The 13,766-nt window shown below is 26.0% G+C and overlaps 1 protein-coding gene across 1 annotated transcript; it reads left to right on the forward strand.

Moving 5' to 3' along the window:
- The first annotated feature begins 12,285 nt into the window (after window positions 1-12,285).
- On the forward strand, window positions 12,286-13,101 carry LOC137650958 (probable ATP-dependent helicase PF08_0048). Its single transcript, XM_068384100.1, has one exon. It carries the CDS (start codon window positions 12,286-12,288, stop codon window positions 13,099-13,101), a length of 816 nt encoding a protein of 271 aa, XP_068240201.1.
- The last annotated feature ends 665 nt before the right edge of the window (window positions 13,102-13,766 follow it).

The raw sequence follows: 13,766 nt of genomic DNA on the forward strand, positions 1-13,766 counted from the left end.
GAATATGACAGAAATATTTGGTGATATTTATTTTTATGAGCAGATAATAAAATGTTGTCTCCTATAGTACATTGAATAAGTCTTTTTTCCTCATTTGATACTTGTTTGATATAGCAATTTTTATTGTTTTCACAAATTAAATCATTATCATTACGATTATTCCCATAGTCATATATATATTTATCATTAACAGTTTCAAAGTTTCTATTTAGTATATTAAGTAAAATTTTTATAAATTCAGTTTTAAATTTAGTAGGCATATTTTTGTAAAATGATTGATGTTTCGAAAGTTCTGGGAAAATATTCCAATGATTCATTGGATTTGATGTTATAATATGAACGGGTAAAATACTCAGGGGGTATATTTTCATATCAATAGATACATAATTTATGAGGATTTTTTGGGAATCTAGCCTTAAATTTTGTCATTTTATTATCATTACCCAATTTCTTATAAGATAAACAAGGAACTGTCATTTCCATATCAAATGTATTTACTGAGAAAATTTAAGACGTTTGAAATATATATTTCTTAAATGTAATAATAAAATAGACATTAATATATAATTATTTAAAAAATCTTTATTATTATAATCTTTATAATTATTCTGGATTCATTATAACGCCCATATCAATCACCATTCCATTTTTTTTAAAATGCCATATAAAAAGGGCCTATTTATCTTGGTTATAATTTTATTGTTAACACAATCATAACAATATAAAGCAGAGACAGAAGAACTTGAAATTCCACGGACATTTACTGTTATTTCATAGCTCGTAGTTAATAGGACATTTTAACACTTAAAATCTTTGTTTTTTAAAATCTTTGAAATGTCTCGATTTTCATCAAATAAACATGATAGGTTCCACGTTGCTTCTTGGCCAACCAACTGAAATGCTTCGTTTAAATTCATAGAGTTATATTTTACTTTTAATGTTGGTGGAACTAATTTAGTAGAAATTTTTTCTTTGAAAGTATGATGTAATGATCCCCAATTGATTTTTTCGTTTAATTTCATTAATTCATCAAATGAAGCAATATTATTCTGAATAGCAACAACAAAATAGTCACCATTCTTAAGATGTATTTGATATATATCAGCTCCAACTTCATAAGAAATTGTACTTTTAGGCAGTTTTGAATAATCCCCACTAATTACGCCTACGGTAATTTTTTTATTTGGGTTTATGGAAAACTCTTCGCGTCCATATTCTTCAAAATGTTCTTCCCAAATATCATCCAATTTTGTAACGCCCAAAATATAAAGTTTTACATCCTTTCCTATTTTTGGATCCATAACATTTTTCATACAGGTTTTTTTCAACAAAATTTTTATTGATACGTTGTATGGCTTTTGATAAATCTGATAGGCTTGTTGTTATATAGTTATCTGATAATTGTATACCTAATTTTTCCCCTCTTGCATATATTCCCACTGCAACTTTAACTTTATATTCTGCTGGTGGTTGTTGGTTAATAGCATCTAATAACTCCAGATTATTGGGCAGTAATACCATTAGCACCATATACCAATGGCACTAGAGTTTTAATGATGCAATGAAAACTGATACCAACATTTCCTTTCTTAGATCCTTTTTCTATTTTAGCAATGGCAGAAAATAAAGCAGAACACAAGTTATTATGGTTTTTATATAATTCCATTTTTTTGTGATAAATTGAATAATCTCCTTTTCTGTTTTTTTTTTTTTTTTATTATTATTTGTTTTGTCGGTTGGCTAACTTGTTTGCTTATACGTTGAACTTAAGTAAATTTTAAGTGTTTGCATATTTTATATGTATTAAGAAGTACTTAATTTTTAAATTATATTTAAATATTCACTTTAGACAAAAAATAAAATTATTATTATATCAAATATTATTTCCTAATATTAAAAAAGAAAGGAAAAATTAACAATGATAATATTAGTGAAAATGAAACTTATATTTCGCCATGTTTTGGGGGTGATATTCAATTTTTAGGTAATTTATCAAATTATTTAAATGCATCTAATGTAAAACAAATTTGCGAAAATTATAATTTTAATCCAAGAACTGGGCGTATTCGTATTGGAATGCCAATCACCAAACCGAGAAAAATATTAAGAGAAGGTAGTTTAAAAAAATTACAAATCAATAATTTTAAAGTTCTGTCGCTACAAATTACATCATTATGGAAAAGAATCTCTAATATCACCAGAAATGATTGAAAAATATGTTGATGATCATTTAGATGATAGAATAAAACAGTACCAAACTATAGCAACTGAAATTCGCTCTTTTAATAAAAATATTATCGTCCCAACAACGGGCCAAGAAATGGCAAGACCAAAACCCAAATTTTTATGGGGAAAAAATAAGTATACAGCATGCAAAAGCACTATTTCCAATAAACCCCAATTTACGCATGGAGAAATTGCTTTGTGTATGTTAAAATTATATAAAACTTGTCCCAATAGAGATCACGTACATAAAGCTTTTTTAATATATTATTCTGGATTAAGATCAGCAAAAGCAGATTCTTTAACTTTTAGAGATCTAGCACAAGGATATTCAAAAGATATGATTATCATACCAGTTTGGAAAGGAAAAGGACGCCAAATGAGAAATGTTTTATTTCAAGGTGCCCTAACTTTATATTACAAAAAACATTTTATTCCATATTTGGCATTGAAGATTAAAAAGTTGCTAATAGATAATTCAAATAAAGAATCTAAAGATTTTCTAGACACAAAGATATTTACTGGTTCAAATTATCCAGCATGTAGAAAGGCATTTCGTAAATGTTTGCAGTGGGCAGTCGATAAATTATTTGTCGAACGAGATCAAGATAACTCCGACGAAGATAATAACAATATTAAAAATGACGACAAAAAAGAAGAAGAAGAGTATGATGAGGAAGAAGAAGAAGAAGAGAATTATATAAAGGGAGCAGGGTTACATTCTTTAAGAGCAGATTGGTCAATGCGAACATTAACTTTATTATGTTCGATAAACAAAAATCCATATATCGCCGCAAATATGACTGCACGCTTATTGGGACATAGATCCATTAAGTTACTTAATAAACATTTAGTTAGCCCGAATCCCGAAAAGAACCACATTCAATTGATTTTAGAAAAATTTAAAAATTACGTTACAGAAGGCACTGAAAAGATAGTGACCGACGAAAATTATTCTTTGTCTAACAAACCCATTAAAATATTATTCGGTGGACTCAAGTATGGAAATATTGTTAAAGAAATACAAAGAAATAGAAAAAGGAAAAGAATTGGAAATTTAGCAGCGCTAAGTAAAGTAAAAGACGAGTGTTTTATTCTTCGTGAACCAGAGGAAGAAAATTATTATTATGATGATAACATAAATATAATAGATGATGATGATGATAATAAAAATATCAATAATGATATAGAATTTATGAATGAAGAAGATTATACTATTAATAATTACACCAACGATGATTTATTATTTTCTGATGAAGATACAGAAAATCTAATTTATATTTAGTTTAAACTATTTTCAAAAATATTTCTGATGATCATTTCATAAAAGTATCAATTGATAAGAATTTGTATTATAATTATGGTTTTATAGTAACAATAATATTGATGATAATATAAATATAATAACATTACGATTCACTTAACATACTATTGTTACAATTTGATGTTTTTGAGGTAGTAGTAAATTTGAAAGGAATACTAATCCTATATACACTCATAATGATATATTATGGCCCTTAAGTTTTAATGGCCAATGGAATGTAGATATTTCTAGTGATTCTGGATTTTTTTTTCACGTGTTATATCGCGATGATAACAGTTTGAAAATAAGATTATTATATCGTGCATCTTGGCTTTTTCATATGTTTAAAAAATTAGCTTTAGGCTCCACAACTTGGAAAGAATTTATTGTTAATGATAAGATTATTGATATAGATTTAAAAGATAATTCTTTGCCTTTCCCATATGTATTATTATTTACCGTTGATGCTGATATTCGATGGAGAGTTTATTCTAAAATGCGAGAATATATTATTAGAAATAACGGCAATATCAGCAATATTCCAGAATTAATAACCTACGATTTTGTAAAACCATTTTATAAACTAAAAGAAAAATTTGATAATGTAATTGTTTATACAGGATATTTTTGTACAAAAACAGATATTGTTGTATGTGAAGAGTGTAAGGATTATACAATCGAACCAAGTGGGAGGCACAGCTACACAAATTATTTTCACACGAGACACATTGAATCTTTACGAATTTCCAAGAGTTTTGGCCTAGAAGAACAAAATTTCAGAATATTTGTGTTTATAATTAATAATTATCGTCATCATTATTGTAAATACTGCTTACGTCCTTGTTTCATTTCACTACAGTATCACCTCATTTCTGCTTGAGTAAATTAAAGAAATTTTGTAATCATTATTCTTGTTTCAGATATGTATATTACTTTAAAAATTCTATTCAAACTTAGTTGATACTATAGTAACCAATAATTTACCTCATAAAGAGGAAGAATAAAAAAATAATTACAAATGATCTTGTTCCAAATACATAAAATTTTGTTTCCTCTTTTGCATATATTTTATGAAGAAAGACTATATTTTCCATTGTTGTTGTTGATGAACTTAGTATCTAGAATATATTGATAATGGAAGATAAATTTCATACATATTGGCCATTAAAATTTGATGGTGAACATAAAGTAAACATTTCAAGTGATTGTGTTTTTTTTTTTCATGTGCTATATCAAGACGACAATATTTTAAAAATAAAATTAAGGCCTTGTGCAGTTTGGCTTGGTTTGATATTTGATAAATTGTATTTAGATCCCAAGTCTTGGAAAAACTTTATCGATAATCAGATTATTACTTTTAATTTTGAGTCGGAGTCTTTATCCTTTCCATATGCAATATTATTTACAGTTGATGCTGATATTCGATGGAGAGTTTATTCTAAAACACTGCAACCAAAAAATAATAATATTGATGATAATAATGACAATATCAGCGATATTCCAAAATTAACATATTATGACTTTATGAATAAATTTTATAAACTAAAAAAAAACTCTGATAATATAATTGTTTGTTTTGGATGTGTTTGTAAAAAAACGGGGAGAGTTATTTGTAAAGAATGTATACGTTATGTATCTGATCCAGGCTGGGTGACTAGGCCCCATCTATACCATGATTATTCTTGTGTGAATGCAATTGATAATTTCAAGCCACTTCAGGATATTAATGAAAATTGGGAAGAATTTAAAGGCTATTTTTGTTCTATTTGCTTGCGTCCATGTTTTTATTGCACATCAATATCAGCAAATTCAACAATGGATAAGAATATTCAACCCGTAGGTTCTTATAAGAGTACTTTTAATAACCACCCCTTTATAAAATTAATTGATAAAATAATAACAAACAATAATATTTATGATATTAAAAAAATAAATGCTGTGTAAATAAAGACACTCTTTAAAATAACTGTTTTTATTCATGAAAATAACGATTTGAAAATTTAATTAACAAAATAAAAAACAACAATGGTATATATATTTATTTATTGTTCAATAATTTTGTTATTAAGAAAATTGGAATATTGGCAGGATATGTCCCTGTATCTAAAATACAATCATTGTTTAATAAAAGATATTGAAGAGAAGTCTCCAAGTTGTTTACTAATGTCTGAAATTCTAAATTTCCATTATTTTGGCCTAACTTTTCCAAAAAAAAAAAAAAATATTCAAAACTATTTTGGAATATTCATTAATTTTCAGGTGAATATAAAAAACATTAGACATATGTACATCTTCGATGTGACGTGTAATATTTGTTAAAATGAGTATTCATCATTACTATTAATGGCTTATCACCATTCTTTTGCTTAAATGTAAATATATTGCAAAATTCTTCAATAGAAATACATTCTGTATCATCATGGCTAAGGTATACAAAATTATGAAAACCACAACCCAAAAAAAGAAAACAATAACGATTTCTGGTATAGAAATATCTTCTATGATATTTCTTTTCATGTGTTCAAGCGACTTAGTTTTTGATAAATTTTTCACTTAATGTCCCAGTATTATACATATAAAATAAAATATTTTAATTTCGTCATCATAATCATCATTATTATAATCATTTATAGTATATACTAGCCCCCCCACACAAAGAGTTATTATCCTCTATCATATTCAAGTATATATTTTAACTATAATAACAATAATAAAGTAATTGAATTTATATGTCACGTTTTATTTATGTCATTAATCTAAATATCAGAAAGGCCTAAATAGATTTGTTTATATGTTATTTTGGGTTTTAATTATGATAAAAACAAATAGAAATATTTTAATTTACAGCTTTTACAACAATGACGTATTTCTATCAATTCATCAGAAATTTTTGAAAGTGAAGGGGCCTGTTCTAAATAATATTCACTGGCGTTTGTCCTCTTACATTTAAAACAAATTAATTCTTTTGTAAATTTTTTTTTCTTTAAGTATTAAATATTTCATTGGCGTATTAGTATTATCATTCATTGTTAATGTTTTATTCAAAATTGGTATATATGGCACGAGGTTTATTAAAATTTCATTGTTATTCATAAATATAATCACTACCAGCTTATATTGGTGGTAATCGAAATTTATGTATGTATATATACATATATATTATTTATTTATTCATTTCAATGAACCAAATTTATATAAAATTTAATAAAAAAATATTTTTTTTATTAAGAAAATGGTTTTAAGCATTTTCAATTAAATATGCGTGTATGTACTATATTATCTTTTTCAAAATCAATATTGAGTATTCTTTTTCCCTATATCCTGGGCGTAAACATAAAAAAATGACCAGACATTATAAAGGATATAATGATATATTTAAAAAATGGATACACTTCATAAAATTTATGGATTACCAGAGATTATTTTGCTTATATCTCCTTTAATACTTTCCATTATAATTGGAGGCTCTAATATCTATAAATTTTTATTCTTTTTATTGTTGTTGTATATTATCTTAGGAATTATATTATCTATTAATACATATAAAATTTTACTAGCGAGATTAGACTTTAGTAAGAAAGATAATAAATTTTCCGGACACTCAGTGTACGCTTGGTATTTCATTAATAGATTACAAGAAGAAAAAAATAGTATATTCGAATCTGAACTAGAATCTATTAAAGTATCATATCCCCCTTATTAGAATCACGCAACATTTTTTTAAGGAAGACATAAAACAAATAATTGATGAAACTTTCAATAAGGAATTTCAGGAAACAAATGAACCCGATGATCTAACTGATCAAAAAGATGAACTTTTACAGGCCGATAAATTTGATGAAAAAATTCCAACTAATGAGGATAATTTATTACAAGAAAACAGAGATGTTGAAATAATGGAAACCAAGTAAAGGGTATATTCAATCAATAACTTGCTCATTAATTTTCATTTTTGTATGATAATTACCAAAAGAAGCTGACATATTACTATAAAAACATAACTATATTTATATGTATTATCATTATTAAACACGTAAAAATGTTCATCATTTAATGTGAAATGATTTTGTCTAATGATATAAGGTTGAAATATATCATAGACTGAACAAATTATGTTTTTTATATTCATTTGACTATTCAGTTTTTTCATATAAATTGTTGGTTCCAATGAAGAAATGAGGTGATTATTACTTATAGTCCATATAATATTTTCGTTGTTGTCTCCATCTGGACACGATAATGATTGATTTTTAGAGGAAATGTTATATGAATTTTCGATTTTGAAATATATTTTTCTAACTACATTAAATGATTGTTTTTCTGTATATTTTTTTTTCTTTTTACAAGGCAAGTAATTTCACCATCATTTATAATTGGGTCACTAGATAAATATGTCACCATACATTTATTATCCCCAATTTTCTTTGATTGATTTTTAGAAAATTGTTTCATGTTTGGGTTAGATAGATTATTTTTTGAAATATTAAGTTCGAGATTCAAATTACAATCTAGATAACATGAATTTATATTTTCTGGTAGGTGTAAAATATGATTGGAACTTTTTTTAGTAATTGGATTTCTTGGCATCCAAGAAGGATTATGAATATGATTGAAAATTGATATAAATGTTTTTTTTTTTTTTTTTATAGAACTTATTGGTGCCCATCTCCCAAAGTTCATTAAACAGTATATTGAATGAACCATCGGCCCCCCCCCCAAAAAAAAAAAAAAAATATTTTCATGATCACAATTGTTTGTTGTAGATAAGATAGTTATGTTTTATTAAATTAATGATCTTTAGCTTATATAAGATATTACCTAAGTAAAAATATGAATGATGTCTTTGTATTAGTAACAGTATTAGTAACATCAGCAGCGGTAGTTATGAAGAATCTATGAATGATTATGATTATTATTATTATGACAATAATAACACAATATTAAAAAATAATCAAAAGAGAAAAATTAAATAGATTTTGTCGACGAATCTTTATCTTTATCAACGCCTAAACGAAGAAATGAAATTACCAGAGATTATCATAGTAAGTCACATGCAACATCGACAAAATTTTCATCACCAAATAATAGTTTTTAGTGGGATCTAGATGACATACCTATATCATCAAACATAAAATATAATCATTACGATAATTATTTTCTTTCTGTGAATATTAATAACTGGACACCATACGAAAAAAAAAATCTAAATTTAATAGACATATATAATGCAAATTCTATTATCTATAATGCAAACATTATAAGTTTTAAGAAAAATTGTGATATATTTGATGAATATAAATCAAATTCTATAGGGAATTTAAAAGAATTTTATATGGACATAGTATTTACCATTATTCAAATACTTGAAGAATTAACGAGAATACGACCTAATCGTAATTATAATTTTCCGGAAATCTTTGCTACAATCTGAAAATCAAATAAAAAAAATTGTTTATTCGTAAACACAAAGACATTATTCAGTTAAAAGCATTACACTCATATATCTCAAATGCTGAAAATTATTTGACCTATCAAGGCAAGATTTTACTAGATTGTCTGTATCAAATAGTTTTTATTTCCAGCTGTTTAAACTTTTATAAAAGTGCAATCATACAATGGTCTATTCCTTCACAACTCAACAAACATATTGATAAACAAATAACCGAATATAGTAATTTTATTGATATAATCATTTCAAACTTTAAAAATATGGATGTTATATATCAAGTTATGAAAGGCGCATAGTAAATTATGATAATAAAATTCACCCACAAAACTGTTTTATATCATTAACTGTACTCCTGTATTTCTTAATATTAAAAAATATACATCCCTAAATGGATCCTGTTATAATGATATGCGAAGAGATTGAAAATGAAAATTATGGAAAAGCAATTCAATATTATTATTGTTTTTTCATCGCCTTTTGTCAAACATTATTAACCAGAAAAAATATGAAGGTATCAATGAAATATTAAAACATCAGTTGAATAATGAAAGTAATTTTCATTCGGCTATTATTCATTTATTATATTATATGTGGCAATCTAAATGGCAAAAAGATGGTAATGTTCAATATATTAGTACAAGAGAATTAAAAGAAATTATTTACAAATTACAAAAAGTAGAGGATCTTTTAGATTGTTTAAAAAAAGACTAGCTCTTATTTATTTCTTCCTCCTAATTTTGACCACTTTCTTTCGCAAACTTTATATGTTATAGAAAATGAACTTCAAAAAGCATTAAATAACACTACTACATTGATTGGAAAAGATACTTTACATAAATGGTCATCTTTATTTTCTTCAATTTTAAATGGTTATATGAGCACAAATTTATATACCAATGTAGGAAATTTATTATGGATACAAGAATTAAGAGTTATTGCCTTAATCTATAAATATTTTTATTTGTCTTATGAGAAAAAGGAAGAAAATTGGAATTGGCACGAAACTCAAATACAATAGAAAATGTTGGACTTACAGCTTAATTACAAAAATAAATATGAAATTTTACAGAATGATTTAGTTAAAAAATTAAACCAATCACACGATGCTTGTGAACGTGCTTATAATTTATTACTAAGCGAATTTGATTCATATAAACAAAGGGAACAAGAAAGTAGACTTCTTCATGAAAAGGAGGTCTTAATGTATAATGAGCACATGATGAATATGTGTAAAAATACACTCGAAAATAATAATAAATACTGGAAAAATGTGTTAAGTGTTAGAACTGACACACAAAACATGGAAACAGAGGAGACACTACACCCAGATTTAGAAAATGCTAAAGATTATAATGATAAAAACAAAAACAGTGACACAATTATTTTATCATTTACAAATTTGCTGTCTGATAAAGAAAATAAAATATATTTATTAGAAGAAGAACTAAAAAACTGTAAAACTGAAATAGGAAAACTTTATGAAAAAGAAAAAGAAATTCTAAAAAATGATTTAGATAAGGAAAATATAAAAAAAGGAACTTTCCAAAGAGTTAAATCATTGCAAAGCTCAAAAAGACATCTCAATACATGAAAGTATAAGTAAAGATACAATTTCAAATTATGAAAAATATATGAAAAATACAGAAAAAGACATAATCTTGTTTAAACAAACAATTCAAGAACAAAAAAAAATTTATTAGTGATTTGGAATATAAATTGAAAGAGTGTGAACGAGACAAGAAAAGCAATAAACGAGACAGTGAAAGTTATATAAAAAGAATAAAAAAAGAGAGAGATGATTATTTATATTCAAATGAACAGTATCAAAAAGAAAATGAAGACATTATACGCGAAACAAAAGACGATATGAAAAAAATGAAAAAAAGAGTGCGCTAAACATTTAGAATAATTAAAAATTCAAGAAGAAGAAATTGAACAATTGAAATCAACAGTTTTAAAACAAAGCATCAAATTTGAAAAGGTCAAAGAAGAAAAAAATAATATAATTCTTAAACATAAAAAAGAAAAAGATTTATTGTTTCAGGAATATGAAAATGCTTTAGCATTAACAAATAATCATATTGAAAAATTGGTCGCGATTTTTGATAACTCTTCAAAAAAAGAAAATCGGGTTGCTAAAATAACAAGTAAAGTTGCTTAAGGACTGAAAAATCAAATTGATGAAAACAACAAAACACTTTCACTATTGATAAAGAATCAAGAAAAACAACAACAACTCATCCCTCCATCCTTAACGAGAAAAGAAATAATCCAACCATCATCCTTTTTAACTACAACTAGTGGTAATAATGATAATTTACAACCAAGTGAATTGCCTCATGATTATTATGATATCCCTACTAAATCGAGATTAGAATAACTGGGTCTAAACACCACACCATTGTATAATAATAATAAGACAATAATCAAACACGAGGCAGACAAACCTCCACAGGTGATGGGAGACGAACATTCACTCCCTCCAAATCAACCCCAAAATAACGATGACAATAATATACAATTAATGGAACATCAACAAGTGTCATTATTACCCGAAAATAAAATAGCCAAACCATCATCCTCCTTGTTTACATTTGGTAGTAATAACCAACCATCACCACCTTCATCCTCCTTGTTTACATTTGGTAGTAATAATAACAATAATCCTTATTACATGTCTACTGAATCAAGATTAGATCAATTAAGGGCAAATAAACCACAATTGTATAATGATAATAATAATAATGATGATAAAGAGACATTAATGGAAGTAGAACAAGAAGAATCTGTCAACACCAATAATAACTTCACAATTATCATCACACAACTCATATCCTTACCTCCACCACCACTCCAATCATCAACAACATCAAATGCCACCACAATAACAATACAATTTATAATAAACTCACCACCATATAATAACATTGTCAATGATAATAATAATCAACAAAGTACTCTGGCAATTTAAAACCACAAAGAAAATAATAGAAATTTGCCGTCATCTTCAAGGGTATTACCACCACTACCACCATCATCATTAACACCAACTTATAGTCCCTCGATGCTAACTTATAATGATACTGATGACAGCACCAATAGCAATAATAATATTGTTTCTACAAAGGACGAGAAAATTAAACTAGTACCAATAGAGAGTTTAAAATCTGAAAATAACAACACTGTCAATGATAATAATAATCAACAAAATGCTCTGGTAATTTCAAACCAGGAAGAAAATAATAGTAATTTGCCGTCATCATCATGGGTATTACCACCATTAGCATTAATACCAACTTAAAGTCCCTTGATGCTAACTTATAATGATACCGATGACAGCACCAGTAGCAATAATAATGTGGTTTCTAAAAAGGACGAGAGTTTAAAATCTGAAAATAACAACACACCCCTACAAAAAGTACAAGTTGAAATAGAAAAAGAAGTAGCAGCACAAAATAACCAGGACCACCAATTTGATTCTAAAATAAAGGTAATTAAGAAAAAAGATATATTATTGGATGATGAGAACGCGGTAGACATAAAAAAAGAAAAAAAAGTGAAAAGGACAGGTGGTGGTGTTATTAAAAGGACAAAGAAGGAGAATGTCAAAAAAAGGGGATACATCAATAAAAAAGAACCAAAAGACTGGGACCCCCCAAAAATACACCCAAAGAAAAAAACTAATATTATAATTGAAAAGGAAAATAAACAACAAAAAGAGGCAAAAACAACACAATTGGTAGATATAAAAAATGATAGAGCGCAAAATACACAAATCCAATTTAATACTATGGACGACCTTAAAATGGAAATCACTGAAAAAGAAGTATTATTAGATGATGATCATGATGATATGCTTGATAGAAGAGAAAGTAGCATAGGTAGAAGTAGAAGGGTTAATAAAAGGAAAATAGAAAAAGCCAAAGAAGACGAAGAAGAGGAAATTCCAATGAAAATACCTAAAATTGAAAATCAACAAAAGGACCAACAAGAAAACCGATTTGAATTAGAAAAGGCAAATACGTTTTTAGAAGGAAAAAATGAAAGAACCAACATCGCCCTACTTGATGAAAAGAAAAACAACAATAATAGTAATAATGATGATGATGATGACGAAGAACTCTGATAAAAAAACTAAAAGTACAATAAGTAGAAATATAATAGTAATAATAATTAAGTGATATCATCATCAATATTAAGATTATTTCTAACATAAGTTGTTTGATTCGATATCTTCTCCTTTAATCTAAGAAATTTATAATTATAATATTTTAAATATACACTAGCGATTTCTAATAGTAGTAGTTCAATCAACACTATAATTTCGATACATAACATTTGTTGGTCATTTATGTAAATATTATAATTTTTTTTTTCAAAATCTTTAATATAAATATAACTAATAATATCAATGATGAAAATATCATAGACACGAATAACATTAGATAGGACTATTTTTGATGCTGTTATATTTTTTTATATTTTATATTAAGCTTTACACACTTTAAATTGCATATATATATATATATATATATATATATATATATATATATATATATATATATATATATATATATATATATATATATATATATATATATACAGTGTATATCATTTTCACTAGTTAGATAATAGGAGTTCCATTTCTTACAAATAAAATTCAAGATAATAATGCTCGGTTACCTTTACTAACAAAATACAACAATATTATTGATAATCATTATCAACCGCAATATCTTAATGACATTTATGATAATATTGGAAATAAGGAGATACTAAATAGTATTGGTA

The sequence above is a fragment of the Palaemon carinicauda genome, chromosome 12, assembly GCF_036898095.1.
Source record: "Palaemon carinicauda isolate YSFRI2023 chromosome 12, ASM3689809v2, whole genome shotgun sequence".
Taxonomy (NCBI): Eukaryota; Metazoa; Arthropoda; class Malacostraca; order Decapoda; family Palaemonidae; genus Palaemon; species Palaemon carinicauda.

Coding starts and splice junctions, on each gene's coding strand:
- LOC137650958 (XM_068384100.1), top strand. CDS start 12,286: ATGCTAACTTATAATGATACCGATGACAGCACCAGTAGCAATAATAAT.